Source organism: Bidens hawaiensis, unplaced genomic scaffold (assembly GCF_021521415.1).
Source record: "Bidens hawaiensis isolate Kalapana, Puna unplaced genomic scaffold, B.hawaiensis_p1.1 tig00016461_1, whole genome shotgun sequence".
NCBI classification, from domain to species: domain Eukaryota; kingdom Viridiplantae; phylum Streptophyta; class Magnoliopsida; order Asterales; family Asteraceae; genus Bidens; species Bidens hawaiensis.
Window position 1 is genome coordinate 156,181 of NW_027492509.1, and position 19,478 is coordinate 175,658.

General features: G+C 34.3%; 1 protein-coding gene across 1 annotated transcript; it reads left to right on the top strand.

Annotated features, from left to right (window-relative positions):
• Positions 1-12,258: 12,258 nt before the first annotated feature.
• Positions 12,259-15,583, top strand: LOC143551531 (uncharacterized). The gene is made up of 2 exons (XM_077041938.1): positions 12,259-12,639; positions 14,802-15,583. Exon 2 carries the CDS (start codon positions 14,819-14,821, stop codon positions 15,581-15,583), a length of 765 nt encoding a protein of 254 aa, XP_076898053.1. The 5' UTR covers positions 12,259-12,639; positions 14,802-14,818.
• The last annotated feature ends 3,895 nt before the right edge of the window (positions 15,584-19,478 follow it).

Sequence of the window (19,478 nt, forward strand, 5' to 3'; positions counted from 1 at the left end):
AGTTGTGGCAATACAGCCGGGTCGGGCCCGTTAGGTTATTTGTGTTCTTTTGTAAATGTAACATTAATGTTGTACATAAAGAATTTTATAGAGAACAATAACTTGTACTTGTAGCTATATTATTGTAAATTGTAAATCTAATATTAGTACGTAAATTGTATTTGTAAAATATTCAAATATAATAATATAGATTTATTATTATTTTTTCTTAATTTATGCAGTTTTTGTACCCAACCCCGTGTAGTACACGGGTTTATAACCTAGTGTAATTATATACTAATTATCTGCACCTAATCTTACTATTCTAATAAAAGACTGCTATATATTGTCACTTGTCAACCTCTCATCACTCCTCACTTTTTTTAATCCATATTCACTAAAATGGTATTATTTCAGATCAACCCGTCCAACTAATGTAATTTGGATCCGTATATTATTCAATCCATTTGTTTCCCCCTTCCAAATAAAAAAAACCCTACGTTGCAAACACTCAATTAGGCGCATCTTCCCTTCGCTACCAATATGCCATTACTTCACTGCCTTCTCCCTTATCTGATTGAATTTACGAGACTGTTCATCTACACCGCTGCTATCGTTCATCTCCACCGTTGCTTCAGACCGTTCCATTGTCGCTTACATTTAGGTAATTTTACAATTACATGCTTTATAAATGTTGATGCCTACCATGAATCATGGGGTGGAATTAAAACAAGAGTAAGGGACCTTTGAAATTGATTTGATGGTATTATCTAAATGTTTGGTTGATGTTGAATATGTATATAGTTGTCACTTTTTAATTAATAGATTATCAAGCGATAAACAGCTCCAAGCGATAAACATCATATATTATATTGTAATTGCAATTTTAATGTAATAGTAAGACGATATATTGGTAAGTGGTTATTCTCTATCTTTTCAACTAATTTTTAAATTTTTTCATGATTTATTATGCAGGTAATGACTCCAAATTCAGAAAGTGTTACAATCGATACACCTATTGTTGACGCCCTGCACCATATGCACGATGGAAAGTTTTTACATCTATCTGTTGTCGATAGAGGTGAAGACAATGTTTTTTATGTTTCATTTTATACATTTGATATAAGCATTATACTACAGGTTGTATATCTAAATTGCATTTTGTTTGGTGCATATGGAGTTACTGTTTCCGTTGTTGATGTCCTCCACATCGTTCACCCTCCTATAATCGTAGTTCCTTGCTGCGGCAAGGTATCACTTGGATTTCTTTTGTTTTTTTTTTTTTTAAATATTGCAGCACGGTTCGTGTACTCGTGTTCCTGGGTTGGTAGGTCCAACTAACCCGAAAACAACCCGAAACCTTATTATATTTTCAGATTCAATAACCAACAAAATATTGTTTTGAATGTTTTTTTATATTGTTTCACGGTTCGTGTACTCGTGTTCTTGGGTTGGTAGGCTCGGCTAACCCGAACACGACCCGAAACCAAATTATAGCGTACACATGAACCGAACACGACATTCGTATTTGTTGGTTATTTTATATTTTACACCAAGATTCTATAACAAGTTTTGGCTTCCTTTGAACAAAAGTTTTGGCTTTTTAATATATTTTAATGTGCATGAATATTTTTTTGTTAGTTTCATGGATACATTATTATTTATCTAGAGTTGGTATATACAATTATACATGAAGAAACTTATTTGTCACATGAAAAAATTATAAGCAGACTTGTATATTACCTTCCTTATCTAGAATAGCAAGCAAACATAGATTAAATATTTTAATTTTTAATAAACAATGTATATCGACCAATACAATCACAAATGTAGTGTACAAGTAAGATTTTACTTATTTATAACATATTTGTGTAATTTTAATTTTGTAATTTTAATGTGAATTGTAATTATATTAACAATATATGATTATTTAGTTGATTGTATTTCATTTAAATACTAAAGTTTAAAACTTTAATCAATTACCCGTGTAATACACGAGCCTCAAACTAGTATGTCTTATAAAAATTAGAATCGTTTGGAACTTTCTAACATGTTATTAGATTTCAATAAAATTAAGTAGGCAAAGTTATGCATCAATAACACATGGTGCAACTGAATGTTAGAAATAAAGATGTAAAGGAGCCGAGTTGACGCCGAGATTATATAAGCTCGAGTTCATGTTTGGCTCATCTTGAGCTCTATATTTTAAACTTGAGCTCAGAGAGTAGTTTTCAACCTCGGGTTCGGCTTCATTATTTATTTATTTAATATTTTAAATATATTTGTAATTATTATATATATTTTTTATTATAAGTTATATATGGTTTTTTTGTTTTATAATAATTTTACATATAATAATATTTAATATGGAAACATATATTTAATATATAAAATGGATATATATATATATAATTAAGGCTCGCTAGCCTACTCGAGTTCAATAAGTAAAGGTCGGCTTCGTTTACTAAACAAGGTAATTTTAGGTTTGGGCTCAAGTTCGTTCAAGCTTGGCTTGATTTGAGCTTTAAATGGTCGATCTCAAGTCGATCATGATTTGTTTTACTGTTTGGCATGTTTATACCCCTGGTTAGAAGAGACCAGCGGCTATTGAATTCAACATGTCTCTAAATTATTTAACGCAACAAAATATTAAAATCGGGGAAGCAGGTGATTTATATTAATCACAAGATGTTCATGATCATTATTTTTTAGGTGTTAGTGGCTTCTGATTCTTATATCTTTTAGAGACCGGTTTTGAGCTTTGACAAATGTCTTATATAACGTCTTAGAATATATGTTAAATGGGTTGTACTGTTTTGAGTCTATGATGTGTATTTTAGCTTAATATAGTTAAACTTTTTTAATATGCCAATTTTTATAAAACTAAGATGGACTATTCACGAGAAGCAAGAAGTCCAAGATACAAGAAAAAAATACAACATAAACTACTAGTTAACTATCCTACACAAACTACTAGTTAACTATCCTCTTAAAATAGTTAACTATCCTTTGATATCTAAAGGACTATTAGTGTATGATGGTTTAAAATGCCTTTTATCTCTGTTTAATAAAGGGGTTTTTTAATACAAAATGGGGTGTTTCCTAAACACCCACCCACTAAGCCGCGGATCGGCTGATCCGTCGCATATTGGTTGGGTGTTTTGGAAACTTGTGTTTTTTTGTCATTTTGCTGTTTTATTTTTTGTTTTATTATGTTTTTATCTTTTTATTGCCTTTTATTTTATTTTGTTTGTTTGTTTTGTATCTGATATGCAACAGAAACCGCGGCGGATCGATCGATCCGCGGCGGATCTGATCTATTTTTGAAGATATTTATGATTATTTAAATATTTCTGGTACTATTTTATATTATTTTTTAATTATATATTTTATTATGATAATTTTAATTTTTTTTAAAAAAATATATTATCGTAAGTATTTTTTTAAATATCATTTCTTATATTTTTAAATAATTTTTTTATCATGTTTTATATTTTAAAATATCGAAAATATTGTGTTAAAAATATATTATTTTTAAGTTATATATTTTATCATGTTTTATTTTTTTAAACAAATATATTATCAAATATATTTGTTTAAAAAATATATTGTTTTTAAATTATACATTTTATCAAGTTATTTTTATTTAAAAATTATTGATAACACAAACATTTTATTCCTAATTATTGATAATAATACAAAACATTTTATTGATAGTATCTCAAACATTTTACAAATCATCCTAAATAAACTGGCTATTCAGTTTGCACTCGCCAAGTTTCCCTAATTCGCAGATACTCTTTTATACGATCTTCGTACAAAGACCTCCATTCGTGCGTTGCTTCGTTGGCGTATCCTTCCCATTGACGTGTTGGAAGCGGCACGGGGAAATTACCTTCTAATTGTATGTTGAGCCAATGATTATCCTTAACATTTAAGACTACTATTACCGGAATCTGAGATAGTGGTTCCGGACTCATTCTCATTGGGAAGTAACTCTCACTGGAAGTCAGATGGAGATTGATTAAAACACAGTCATACGTCTGAGCCACTACGTATCCGTGCCCAGGTAACGTAAACCACCTACTCTTTTGCTGGAATAAAGCAGACGTTGAATAGTCCAGCGAATCACGAATCGTGTCATAATTACCGATTATCTCGTAGTTCAACCTGTGCCTCCACCACGATTTGTTAGTGTCCATCTCATTCCCTCATGCTTGCTCTGACCTCCTTCCAGTTCATTTGACACATGCCTAAGCCGACAGCGATTGCTCTGAAACCGCAATTACCATCTGGCTTTACATCTGTTATTCCTGAAATGAACGGGTATGCCTAGGTGGGAATTATGTGCCTATAAATTTCTATGATTAGGACGCCCTTTGGGTCATGCAGTAATGGAAAACCAAGGTCGGTTGGAGTCTCTTGCTTTTTAGATGAGCGTTTCGGTGGTTTAGGTGTATCTTAAACTGGGCCTGAGACTAAGACTGGGAATGCGACAACCAATGGGTGGGGGTTTCGGGTGTTGGTTCCCGTGACAGAGAGGGGGCATAGGAGCTGTGTCTATGGGGATCAAAAGACGGGGAGGGGGCGTAGGAGCTGTGTCTGTGGGGATGGAGGGGGTTTCGGAGCTGTGTCTGTGGGGATCAAATGACGGGGAGGGGGGCGTAGGAGCTATGTTTGTGGGGATCAGTTGACGGGGACGGGGAGTACGACCTGTGTCTGTGGGTATCAGTTGATGGGGACGGGGAGTACGAGCTCTGTCTAGGGGTTTCTCTTTTCTTGGCTTGTTGGTTTAGATTTGGACGCCCCCTAGGGTCCTCTCGTTTCTCTGGATCCTCCTTGTTTGATTTCCCAGGAAGAACAAACATTATCTTTGAGAATAGACTTTTTTTTGCGTTCGGTTGTTTAGTCCTAGAACTTGTTTTTTCACATCTTCCAGTTCCACTTCATAGTCTGGTTCTTCGTGTCAAACAAACGTCGGACTGAAATTGAGCTTCCTCCAAAAGGGGTCTATGTCTTTTAATGGAAAACGTATATTGTGAATAGTGTACCAGTTAAGCTTACAAGTACACGGCAAGCCCCATGATGTTTGTAACCGGTGGTTGCACTCTGCCCCCGTATCTTGCAATGTTTCAAGCAAGGTCAGCTCTTTGTCAAGTTTAGCGATAGCAAAAAGTGACATCCTATGATGTAGCTTTTCAAACAAAGTCAACTTATGGTACTTGATATAATGCTAAATGTTTATGTTTCACGTGTATATTTTATTTAATATTTTAATTGTTGTTGTTCGTTTTTAGTCAAAATTTGTATACTACTAACGTTTTTGTGTGTCGTAGGTTCCGGGAGTTAATCGTGATTAAAAAGGGCGAAAAACGAGCTAAAAAGAGCCAAAACAGAGATCCGGAACGCGTCAGGAAGGAGTCGGAACAGAGAACCGGTCAGACCGGGCCGGTCTGACCGCCCCCCTTGGTAGAGCACGCCGCGCCGCGCGACCGGGTAGGCCTAAGTCCGTTGCGCGGCGCCTAGGGACTGCTGGGCATGATTTATTTCGTTTTTGCTTCAAGTTGGGCCTTGTTTTGGGTATTTAAACATATTTAACTTAAACCTGAACATAACCTGAAAGCCACCAGCCGAATTGAAGAGTTCTTGGAGCATATTTTCAAGTTTCTTGGTGATTTTGAAGGCAAGAGGACATCCTGTGAAGAGCTACACGTTCACGTTCACGTTTGAAGTTTTACGGGTTTTATCATCCTTGATTCTTAGTTCTTTAGATTTTCATCATGTTTTCATTATTATTTGTTTTGTTTGATTTAGACTCTAAGATGCTAGGCTAAATTCCATAAACTACCTAGGTCGTGATGAACCTTAGTTCGGTTTGATTTTATTTGGATTTCGTTTCGTTATGGATTTTATGTTCTAAGTAAACGGTTGAGTTTGATTTAATTGATGCGTTTGGTTGCTTGGTTTTGTTTACTTGAATTTATTGTTTCACATTGCCCTTGTTGATTGTTTCATAGGATAGAGTTTTGTTAGGTCATTTACTGTGTGTTCTTGACTAGTTTGTGATTAATATGCATTAAAATCATAAAAATGATAAAATCAATTAAATAGATAAAAGTGAACTGCCAGCCTAGAAAGTTGTAAGGTGATAGGCTATTAATAGATCTTTGTTGGTCAGAATTGCTAGATTTAGTTTTTCGTAAGGAGTCCGTCTATGTTTGATTGTCAGCTTAGTCCATTAAATTAATTGAATCTGCTTTGATATCTTTGAATTCCGCGCTGTAAGGAAGGTTTTCGTCATAAAAGATACTTAGACATAAGCGATTAAATAACCGTAAGGAAGTTTAATATAAAATTGGTGAGTCTTAAAACTTGTTAGAAATCCATAGGCGTCTTCTTAAAGTTCAAGGGTCCTGTTCGGGTTTTCTGTCAAGGGTCTATTTTATGATCCTAGTTCCATAACGTGAGTTTTTCATTTGATTAATAACCGTAACTTTGGGGATTCTGGCCTGGGTAGTTATCTTTGTCATCTGAATTAATCTAAGTGTTCACTTGTTTATTAGTTTAAAAGTAATTAGGTTTAAGTTTTAAGTTTAATTAATTAATTAGTTTTAAGGTTATGATTATGTTTTATTATTATTATATTAATTAGGGTTAGGTTTTAATTAGTTTAATAGTTAAGTAATCATTAGTTAGTTATTAATAAGTTTTAATTATTATTATTAAATTCCCCCTCAAATATTATTAATAAATAGTCGTGTCTTGTAGTTGAGTCTAATTTGCTAGTTTCGTAATTTAAAGAGTCTCATGGGTTCGATATCCGGACTTACTTAGCTGTACTAGAGTCGACCGGTTCACTTGACGGTTAGTAGTTTAAGGGTCTAGAGTATTACTTAGTGTCTAGATTAGTATAATTTAAGTTAATAATTATTTGACTACTTTTAACACATCAATACTTCTTGATCCTAACACAGGAATCTTCAAGGATCGCACTGATATCTTCCATTTGGGAATTTACAACATCAAGGGCAAACGCCGCAATAGAGTCTAGCGAATGTTCGGCCCCGGAAGGTATCTCTTCAAGTTTGCGTGCTGGCCCTCTACTCTGTTTGTTGTATGCTCGCCGAAGTTTAGTCGGTCGTCAATCCAGCAGGACACGAACTTCTCTTTGTAGGGTACCAACTAGTTGTCGCGAATATAATACCAAGCCTCTACAAACAAATAACAATAAAAAACAATTTAGGCAATGTACAACTAAAATCTAAAATCATGTGTACATACAGGACAAAGACTTACCACGTCTGCCGTGTCCAGCTAACGTTGCTTCCATTTGACCGCACTTGTAGTCGTACATAGATTTTGTTGGTGGCTCATACAGTACTTTCCACAAGTAAGAGAATGATTTAAAGATATCTGTCTGAAAAAGACTCTTATGTTTTTTCTGTATGTTCTGCATGATGTGCCACCTACAAATGTTTTTGGTAGCATTGGGAAAGACTGTTTCACAGGAATTCATCAAGGCTTGGTCCTTGTCAGTCAGGATGACACGCGGCTCCCTACAATCGACGAGCATGTCTTTAAGTCGTTCCAGGGCCAATGTGAAGTTACACTTTTGCTCCCTAAAGATAACTGCATGCGCAATACATAAAGACTTTGATGTCGACGTCACACCAACAAACTGAACGAACGACCACTTGTACATGTTGGTGCTGTACGTCGTGTCAATCAACAACAAATCTGGTAACGCACGCCACGTGGTATGCGACTTCTCGTGACAAAAGAAAATATTCTCCGTCCTATTGGTGGAAGAATTCTCCCATGTGTAAAAGGTAAACCCATGGGTTTGAAGAAAGTTTTCAAGTACCTATGTTGGGTTTAACAAAAAGTTAATAAATATTACAAATATTCTTATTAAACATCAAAATTATAATAAAATTATTATAATAAAATGATATTATAAATAATATTTTATATATATGATAAAACAAAACAATATATATTAAGATAATATATATTAAAAAGACACTTACAAAATAAAAATATTCTAACAAGTACATGCATTGGGGTGTCACCAATTTTATCTTGGTCATCAACAAGCTTCACGACATTGTATATATCCCTAGTAATACATTTGTTACCGGGAAAGCTTTTCTTTATGGCTGACTTAATTTTAGCAGGCCTCAGACCCTGCCTATGCAACGTCGCAACCATATCAATTTCCTCGTCGGTCAGTTTCCTTAGTGACGGGTACCCCTCGTCAAACAAAACGGGATCGTGGTTGTGCGTCTCGTTGACAACCTCTAGCTTCCAACAACCACCTGGCGTGTTGTACCTCCCGACAAGTTTAAATGGACAACCCATTTTAATACTCCTGGTATGCCTCACCGTTGCCTTGAGTTTTGGTTCCCCACCTCGATTGCATACAAGTTCAACACTTCTGTCCCTTGAACGTTGGACTGAGAAAAACAACAATGCTCACGTCCTGTCTTCTTAACCCAATCCACCAACTCAACAACAAAATCAAAATACTGATATCAACCAATGTAAATAAAGTAATATTTAGTAACGTTTTGAAAAAGAATAATAATAATTTTTTTTAAAAAAATAGTCGTCTCCCGTATGTAACGATCACCATCATCATCATCAACATCGTCATTGCCTCCTACGCCGTGAGCCTCTTGAATGCCAACAACGACGTTGCTCGTGACTGGTCTTGACATGTATGGTTGCTCTCCTAAAGGTAACTGGTACGAATTCTGGGTTCCGTAATACGGACCGTCTACATGTAACTGCTTCGAAGACTGACCATAAGACTCCTCGACTCTGGCCTCATATGTATTCGACGATGTCCTATTATCCTCCGGCCACGAAGGGTGACTACCGCCGTATATGATATACCCCTGATAAAAATATTTGGCAAGGCAACGTATAATATTTAAAAAATAACTAACGCGTTGTTGTACTATATAAACACACTAAATAACCTGGTTAAGATTTGGTAAGTCGTACTGCTCGATATTTCCATACCCCGGCTCATGGTTCGAGTCGGGAAGTTCATTCAAATCTGGAAAGCCCGACTGATCCGGCTGATCGTTGTATGCGTAGCCCGACTGCTCCGGCTGATCGTTGTATGCGTAGCCCGACTACTCGTCGTTCCCGTCACCAAACAAAATATCATATAAGTCCATTATATTTTAACAAACACAAAACAAAAATATTATACGTTGTATCGGCCACAATTATACGAAAACACAATCTAAGATGGATATATGTAGAGAAAGGGAGACGGGTGTGACAAATCAAATTATTGACTTGATCCGTCGCGTATCGGCCGATCCTCCGCATATCACGTACGATGCATGACTGATTTGATAGTCTGAGGATGACGTGTACTCAATATGCGGCGGATCGCCCAATCCGCCGCTGATAGGGTACAAACATAATAAGACAAACGTTGTGAACATAATAGGACAAAAACCACTAATCCGTCGCGAATCGGGCGATCCACCGCATAGTGGGTGGGTGTTTTAATTTTTGGGTGGTGTATCTAGTAGGACCCTTAATAAATTGACAATCTTTGTAGTGACTTCCATTCATTCTATTCATCTATCTATGTATGTATATATTTGGTTTCATTTCATCTATATGCATGATGATGTTGGACGCGGGCTTGGCCCTTCTTTAATATACGAGCGGCTAACCATTTGATGAAAAGAAACTTCCCCGTATATTATTAACTTGATTGTCGGAGTGTTCCTGGAGGCTGGAGCTTTCGCTCTCAAGACATCTTCTTACGATTCTCCACATCATGTTTGAAGTTTGAACTCGAAAATTGATATATTCAATTTCAATCCAGCAAGACATGATCCACAAAATTAAGATACATAACGTATAAGTACATAACGTCATAACATATATGATATCGACATCTTATCAAATACGTTATTCTATTTTGGGTTTTTAAGAAAGTACTTTCGAGTTCTATAATAAAACAAGATTGAGACTTACATGATATATAAAACAGTTTTAACATGCATGTAACTTATTTTTTAACTAACTTTATATGTTCTTAATTTTACCATATATATGTACTCTAATTTTATGAAAGCTACATATATAAACTAATGTAACATACAAAAAAGAAAAACAACAAATTTAGAAAAGAAAGAAAGTTCACATAATCACATAACACTAGTGGAGGGACCATTGGACCAATCTCATTGTTAGTCCTAATGGATGAGAATTGAAGATGGTGCATTGGTGCTGTTGTGGAAAGCCCCACTTGGTCAAAATAGTAGGTGAGGCTTTTACTTTTCATGTTGAAAATCCCATCCAATCTCCTTCGATATAAAACAACATTAATTACTTCATTTAATCATAAAATATGTATAAGATTATGTTAGAAGTCAAATCTATGTGACTAGTATGTAAAAGAAACTAGTTCACTATTTTTATAAGTTGATTTATACTTTTACATTACTAAATAAATTGATAAAGCTGTGAATCAACTTTATAAAAGTTATGACACAATTTACTTATTACCTTTCTCACATGTGTCTGACTTGTTCGTTCATATCTGATAATGATTGTTTACAATTATATTATATTAGGGGGCTGCTATTTGTACACCGATACACCCTTTAGGGAGGGTGTACCAAAAAGATAAGATGTGAATAAAATGGGTGTCTAAATAGCAAAAAGGATGTCTAAATAGACAACCCCTTTATATTACTAGGTTTAGTGGAAATGGATATGATTGTTATATTCACTACAAAGAGCATGTTCATTGATGAGTTAGATGGCTGATCTAGAAGAGAGAGGAGGAGAGATAGGTGTATCTGATGTGGCAAAGAGAGAGGAGTGACAAGTCGGTCTACACAACAATGCGAAATGTGAGAGGGGGGTGAGAGACAGATAGCTGCCTATTGTGGGTCCACGTTGAGAAGAGAGTTGTGCCTTTCCATGGATAGTGATGGAGAAGGTCGTCTTATGACCTGTTCTTGAGTTTTTTTAAATGAGGGAAAAGAAAGGAAAACTAAGAATAGTTAAAAATGGGTCTTCTTGAGTTTTTTTAGGATAGAAAGGAAAGGAGTAGGAGGAGTTAGGATGGATTAAATTAATGTATTTTTCCAATAAGTTATCCTAAAAAATGGGATGATTACTAAGGATAACATAGTTATCATTTTCTTTCCTTCAATTTCTTTCCAACTTAAGAACACACCTAATTGAGGATTGTCATACAAACTGAATAACAACTTTGATATATTTTGCGTGAATCAAAATAACTTTTTAATTAATATTATTAAGAAAGTATTTATTCAAACTTTTATTTTACAAAAATAAGCTTCCTTAAAATAAGATATGGATGTGAGAACAAACGAATAATTGAAATGATCAAATCTACCATTACTCTTTTGTTTGTTCTTAGAGATTAAGAATTCTTTTAATATAAAGTATATATTTTTTTCCCTTTTTTAAGCACATATACGTCTACATATAAATAATAAACTCATTGATTAGAAAAAGAACAAATATGATGGGTATAGAAATGTATTATTTGTAATTTTATATTTACTATAAAACTATATTGCATACCCAGTTTCATTGTCATGTATTTGTTAACTATTACACACCGGATTTACATAACAAAAAAACATACTATTATTATATATACATTTTTAAGATTATATAATATATTAATATAATATGTTTAATGTATGTAAACATGTTCGGGTAATCATCAAACATCAACTAATATCGCACTCATTTCAAACCCATAAAAATTCTCATAACTAGTCTCATACCCTATATGCCGATATCATACAGTCATAACCTATATACCGATTTCAAATAATTTAGGTTTCAGATTTCCTTATCAGATTCAAGTACATTACTCATGTGGCATTCACTCAATGATCTGCCTATATAACATCATATAACTATTAGAGTGTTATATTAAATAAAACATTATACCATATATAGTATTATATTATATAATAATTTACCGTATATTACCATAATAAAATATATTCTATAAATACAAATATACAATATCATATTATACAAATTATGACAATATCTTAGGTATTTTTGTAATCAGGTTATATGAATTATGGCAAAAAAAAATTGCACGAAAGTTTAGATAACTAATAAATCACTAACCGACCCGATCATTTTTATTTCACCTTAAAGAAAACCCTTTATCATACTAATTTTCCAAATTAGATCAAGTAGGATTACATGAAACTACACACCATGATCAGTGATCACCCTATGCCACCAAGGTCCTCAACTAATTCACCAAACCACACCCATATGCCAATGATGGCGGTGAAGGTGGAACATGGACCCCACTATATAAAAACCAACTGGACCCACAGAAAACACAAATCATAAATTACTACATTAAATAACTAAACAAACAAAATATAAATAAACAATTAAACATTAAAATAATAAGATCCCCAATCCCCATTGACAGGTGATGAGTTGGTCACATTCCCACTTCTCTGACTGCCTCTCTGTTTTAATTAAAACAGATTCACCTTTTCCGGTCACTTTTCCGGCCACTTTTTCTCCTCTCCGGCCACCTGATTCCGGCCAAAATACACGTTTTCAGATCAATTCCGACGAAACCCACATCAGATACTTGGTTTTAAGGTAAACCCATTTGGGAATTATTGTTTAATTGATGGGTTTTTAAAATTTTTAAATATTAACGTGTTTTCGATTGAAAGACTGTTTTTTTAAGTGTAATTAATGCTTAACTTTTGTGTTGTGTGTCTGTCTACACACGTGGGTAATAAATGCACTGGAAAGTTAGGTTATTGAGTTCTGATTTATAATTCGGTTTTAAAGTTTTAAGTTTTAACGATCTGTTGATATGCAAGAAGCAAAGGTTGTGTGATTTGTTCCGTGAAATTCGGATCTGTGATGGTGATGAGGGTTTGATTTGGTTGAATTTGATTTTCAGGTACTGTGTTTAGTTATGATTATGAACCCGTGTTCTCGGGATTCGGGACCCAAAACTATCGTAAATAACCGAGTCTGATCGGTTCGGGTCTTGCGGGTCTTTCCCGGTTTATGTAAAGAGAAATTGGTTAGACCCGCGAGACCCGAACCGACTCGTTTAATGGTATTCTCATGACCCTGTTATAAATAACCGGGTCTGAGTGGTTCGGGTCTCGTGGGTCTTACCTGATTTATGTAAAGAGAAATTGGTCAGACCCGTGAGAACTGGCCCGACCCGTTTAATGGTATTCTTACGACCCTGTTGTAAATAACCGGTATGAACGGTTCAGTTCTCGCGGGACTTACCCGGTTTATGTAAAGAGAAAATGGTCAGACCCGGACCTGTTTAATGGTATTCTTAGGACCTGCTAACCGATTATGTTGTAAATAACCGTGTCAGGCCTCACGGGTCTTACTTGGTTTATGCTATTTGTGGTTGCAAAGTGTGAATTTGTTTGGATCTGGTTAGAATTTTATTGCTCTAGGGTTTGATAATGAATATTCAGATTTAATGATGATAATGATAATATTAATATTGGTGATGAGAGTGTGACATTTTGTTTGCTTTCAGGCACAAACCCTAATAAACAAATGTGTAATTTGATCTACTGACAAAAAAGAAGGTTGTAATGGAACAAAATTGAGGAATATAAAAAAGGTGATTTAGGTGTTCTATGCTAGTGGAATTACTCTTGAAACAAGTTTAGTGGACATTTTATTTTAATATAACTTTTTAACTTTTTCTGTGTTGTCTTTACTCTTTTGTGTTTTGACTATTATCTGTCATTTGTTATTCTTTGGATCTGTTCTCTTGTTATGAATCTTTTAACACTTTTGTTTTTGGTTGCATATGGTATTTGCTGACAGCCTTTAGTTGTATTTTTATTTGACTTATGTGCAAGCTGTTGACTGTTGAAAATAGCTAATTACTATATATAGTTTTGTCTGTGTGTAACAACATTTTGTTTCCCATTTGTTGTTTCACATATATATACAGTTTTGGGTCACTTTTCTCCAAAACTTCATTTCTTTTCGTGTTAGACCATAAGTCGTGGGGTGGCGCCCGAAACCATCAGAACAAAATGGTATGTGCGCCAAGGGTAGTGAGCCCCTTTGGGCGCTACCCTGTTAACGAGCGCGAGGTCGCTTGAGCATGGGATCTACCTGCATGTAATTCACTAATCACATGCATACACTTGTTTTTAATTTTATTTTATTTTATTATTTTTTATTTAATATATTAGTTAAACCAAACCCGCAAATTTGAGGGTTTTGGGGCGACAAGGGGGCTACAACACCGCCCCCTGGGCTACAAATGGGCGAATTGTGGGGGTGGCGACAACTTATTCTCGCCCTTTCTTTCTTTTGTTTCATTATTATTATTATAATCAATGTGTCTTACATATATATACATATATATAGGGGCTACAACACCATTAAACCCCTAAAACAAAAATTCACCTTTTGCTGACTGGGCGCCACATAGCACAAAAGCCCCATTTTGTAGCCCCCTACTACACAAAAAAAAGTGAATGAGAGCCCTGTGCTTACGTGGTAATGACGTCTGAATCACTTTTGCACTTTTTAGTTAAACCACTATACATTGTCTTAGGGAAAGCTTCAGTTTTCGGTCCTCACACTTTGTTTGAAATGCAGCATTCATGCATGGCGTCGTGTGATAGACAAAGCTTTCGACTTTTACAGTTTTTTTTTTTTCTGTCTCAGCTTGAACTTTGTTTTTTGGATCTATTATAGTAGTGTTACTAATGTCATATTGTGATTTGAATCCAATAAGAGTGATTTTGACACAGATGAACTGAAGGAAGCCATGAAAGAAAGCCCTAGAAGATACACAAACCCTTTTTTATCCGATGAAGAAAACGAAAAACTCAACTTATGGACTCAAGAACTCGAGGATTCAAATATCGGGGACAATAATTTAACAAATCCTTTAGAACCACCGGAGTTTTGTGAGAAAGAAACCGAACTTTTCATAGATAAGAACGTTCTAGAAGGCGCGTTTCATGTCAAGGATATTTGTGTTGACGAGAATAGTAACGAGACGCTGAATCCTGAACAGTTGAAGTTTTCGAGTACCAAAGATTATTATCTGGAATCAAATACGAAAGTTGATACCGGTTTGCCTGTTCTAGAACCTTCTAATATTGATGAAATTACTGAAACGAAAGACGGGCCAATTAACGATCATAATAATATATGCAACGTAAGTATTGATACCGAGACTGCAGCTCAAGATTTACAGGATTTGGTACTGGATCGCAAAGATAGTAATGACGGAAATGGAAATTCCAAATCTGCCGCTGATGAGTTTAAGGTTTCTTTGGAATCTGTTACTGTTTCTAAAGCTACCGACAATGATGGTCCGGATATGTTACTGCAGTCTGATGAAGAAAAGATTAATTCGAGTGATGATTTATTGGATAATGTTACTACAGAGAAAGCGGTTTCTAAGAGTGGGCCCACATTGGTACAAGATCGGGTTCTTCCTTCGCTTCAATCTCTCCTTGAGTTCATTGATCAGCAGCAGCCTTGTCAGGTTAGTATAGTTTTAAGTTTAAGTTTTAACTACTAGATGTAGTTTTGATACATTGACTTATTAATGAGTTGACTTTCTCGTTTTGGCTCGATTCATGTACTAAAATTTTACTCAACCTGACCATTTTGCCATTCCTATTTCCTACCAATGAGGTTGTAACTTTGTAAATGGATAAATTAATGGATTTTAACACGTAATTAGGTTTGTAAACTTAGCCGAACGAACACAAACGGAGCTTGTTCATGTTTGTTCGTTTAATTTTAACCGAACAAACGAATGAACACGGGCACGGAACACTTAAACAAACATATTTTCTTGTTCGTCAAGAAAACGAACGTGTTCGTGTTCGCTCGTTAATATTCTAAACGAAAGGGTTTTAGCACTATTATTCTTACCTCCAACATTTTAAAAGTTAACAAAGTGTTCTAAAAATGAAAACTAAATTGATTTTAAAGCAATATTATTAATACATAATTTTGATATACGAACGAACGTAAATGAACAAGCACAAATGAACGGACATTAATGAATGAATATAAGCGAAACATGTGTTCATGTTTGTTTGTTTATTTAAATGAACAAAAATCTGCACGCATGTTCGCTCGTTTACTAAATGAACGAAGATAAAGAACTTCCTGCTAATCAATTCACTGAGCATTTGGTTCATTTACAAGCCTATGCAAAAGCGTAGGCATGTGTAGTTTGCATATTACAAGTTTGGATCTTATTATAATCTTTCTAATTGCAGAATCCTTTAGAAGAAATCCTAAAAAAAACCGATGAGGGCGAAAACAATACTTTGAATCTCAACAAAACCGAACCTGCAGCGAACATTGAAAATCTTGAACGGGTTACTGAAGTTCCAATAGAGCCGAATGGTGCACCTAAGGTCCAGGATACGGGATCAGACAATGTTGCAACGGTTAACCGTGGTGAACTAGAGTCAAGTTTCTCTGTTGCAGGTCATGCTCCAGAACACATAACTTATTCCGGGCCAATGGTGTTTTCTGGAAGCACTTCTCTTCGATCGGAGAGCAGCACAACGAGCACTCGGTCCTTTGCATTTCCCATGTAAAAACATAACATTCACAAAATAATTACATATTTTTTTGACAAAATGGCGAAAGACGTCCTTTATGTTTAATCATTTTCTCAGTTGACGTCCTTTAGCAAAAGAAATGGCAAAAAACATCCTTTACATTTAGAAACTCAATCACATTATGTCCTTTGACCCTAACCCAGTTAACTTTTCTCGTTATATATGGTCATGTGCCCTGCACATGGAGGTATTTTGGTCATTTTACTATTGCAAATTAAAGATGATTAACTTTTCTCGTTATATATGGTCATGTGCAGAGCATATGAGGGTATTTTGGTCATTTTACTCTTGAAAATTAATCATCTTTAAGTCAGTAATTGGTTCAGAGTTAATATTATTTTAATTTGCAATAGTAAAATGACCAAAATACCTCCATGTGCAGGGCACATGACCATAGTTAACGAGAAAAGTTAATTGGGTTAGGGTCAAAGAACATAATGGGATAGAGTTTTTAAATGTACATGATGTTTTCTGTCATTTCTTTTGCTAAAGGACGTCGTCCACTGAAAAAACGATTAAGCATAAAGGACGTCTTTTGCCATTTTATCTATTTTTTTATTGAATTTGTTTGTAGAATTTAACGACGTTTTTTTTTTTTTTTTTTTTGGTGATGAAATTAGATTGCAGAATGAGTGGAACAGCAGTCCGGTGAGAATGGCTAAAGCGGACAGGAGACGCTTACAGAAGCATCGAGGATGGAAGCATGGGCTGTTATGCTGTAGATTCTGAATTCATGCATTCTTTATGTTATAGGATGTCGGGTTTTTTTATACATGCAAATTAAATTTTATTGTTTCCAGGTTGCGATTGAGGTTGAAATTGGGTGTTTTGTGTTTGGTTTTCTTCGACTATTTTAGCGTGTTGTTTGTTTCTAGTAGTTAGATTTTGATACGTTTTATACGCATAACTAGTTTGAGACAGCAAACATTGTTTTTATCTGTGTTACATGTAGTGTATAATATGATAGTAGTTTTTAATGTAGTAGAGATTTAAAACACAAAAATGTAGTAATTGCAAATGGTTATGTTCTTTGTAAGATTTGTATGCAAACACTAATAAGTTACCAAGATTCTTCTCACTTTTTCATTAAATAGAAATTTAATTTAACACTATGAACATTTATGTAAAACTGAGAAAATAAATTACACAGGGTATACATACAAATATATAAGTATAATTATGTTAGAATAAACTCACTTTGTACTATGTAATTGGTTTACCCAAATTATAAGCATAAGTCATTTGAATTAATGAGTTTGTATTACATTTAGGGGTGTGCGTGGTTCGGTTCGGTGCGGTTTGTGGTTAAAACCAAAACTTCGGTTTTTAGAGTTTTTGAAACCGTTCGGTTTCGTTTTTTTTTTGTTTTCGTTTTGGTTTCGGTTCGGTTTCAATTTTTGTCGTTTGAGCTTGAAAATTTTAGGCCGAAAAAAAAGTTGGCAAAAAATAATGATTAGGTATAAATAAGTTTGTTAATTGTAAAATAATAGACCATTATACATTTAATCAAAAATATTAGAGTTACATATTTATAAAATTCTTATAAATTACTTAATATAAAATATAAAAAAAAAAACAAAAAATTAGGAATTCGGTTTGGTTTTTTCGGTTTTTTTGCATGCAAAACCAAAACCGAACCGTTAGGTTTTTATAAAAACATAAAACCAAACCGTCGTTTTTGTTTCGGTTCGGTTTTTTTGGTTTCGAATCGGTTTTTTCGGTTTCTTGCAAGCCCCTAATTACATTTATTAAGTTGTGCATCATTTTTTATAACAAACTATTGTTCATTTGTAAATTGTGATCCTTTTTAGTAAAAATTTGTTATGTTTGCTTGTTAAATATTACAAGCCATGATTTTTTTGAAGGAGAATTGTGTTAAATATTATCTAACAATTTACACAAAAATGTTACATTTTAAGTTTGATTATTAGTTTAATATTTTAGTTAAATGATTCATATGTAATACTTGATTATCATTGTTTATTTAAGGAGTGATTATAATATAAAAGAAGAATATAGTAGATGAGGCAAGAGGTACATCACATCCACCTTTCTGTCTTCATCTCTAAAGTAGACCAGACAAAGCTTGCATTCTGGTAGATGGATGTGAAATATGCATAGTAACTAGTAAGTGAAACTATTTTTGTTCATATTCAACTTCAGATTTTCATTGCATATTTTCACATGTATACCTTTTATGCAAATTATGCAAATGGCCCAAAAGTCCAAAACTTTATATTTTTGGAATTTTACAACTATATGGAAAGGTAATTTGTGGTTAGCTTCATCAAGACTCCATTAAACTAATTCGATTTTCACGATAGTTCAAAGTAACTTCACCGACGAACAAATGCTTGATGGTCAGTCGGGAGTAACCGTTTGGTCTAACTTCCAAAATATAGGATTTGTTACCAATTCCTTTTTGGGTTGTGAGGTTTGCTTCTTTTAGGCATGTTTGGTTGGCTAGTTGATTAAGTAAAGTATGTGATGAACTTTTGTAACACTTGTAACAAAATTTCAGAGATTTGGTGGTATGATAGAGATGTATGTTTAAATTTGATAGCACATAATGGTCCTCTCATCATATATGATAACAATGTGACCAAAATGGTGTTATCAATTGTAGCCTCCTGTCTCTCAAAACCTCTATTCAATGTGGATTCCATGCACCGCTTTTTCGTCCTCTTTTACCAAAATAGTTTGTAGATTAGTACATGTTAAACGTTTCGTTCTTATGATTAGATTTTTTCGACTAACATATACAAACAAAAAAGTTTGATAATGCCATAACTCATAGGGCCTAATTTGAGGACTGGTTTGGATATATAAATA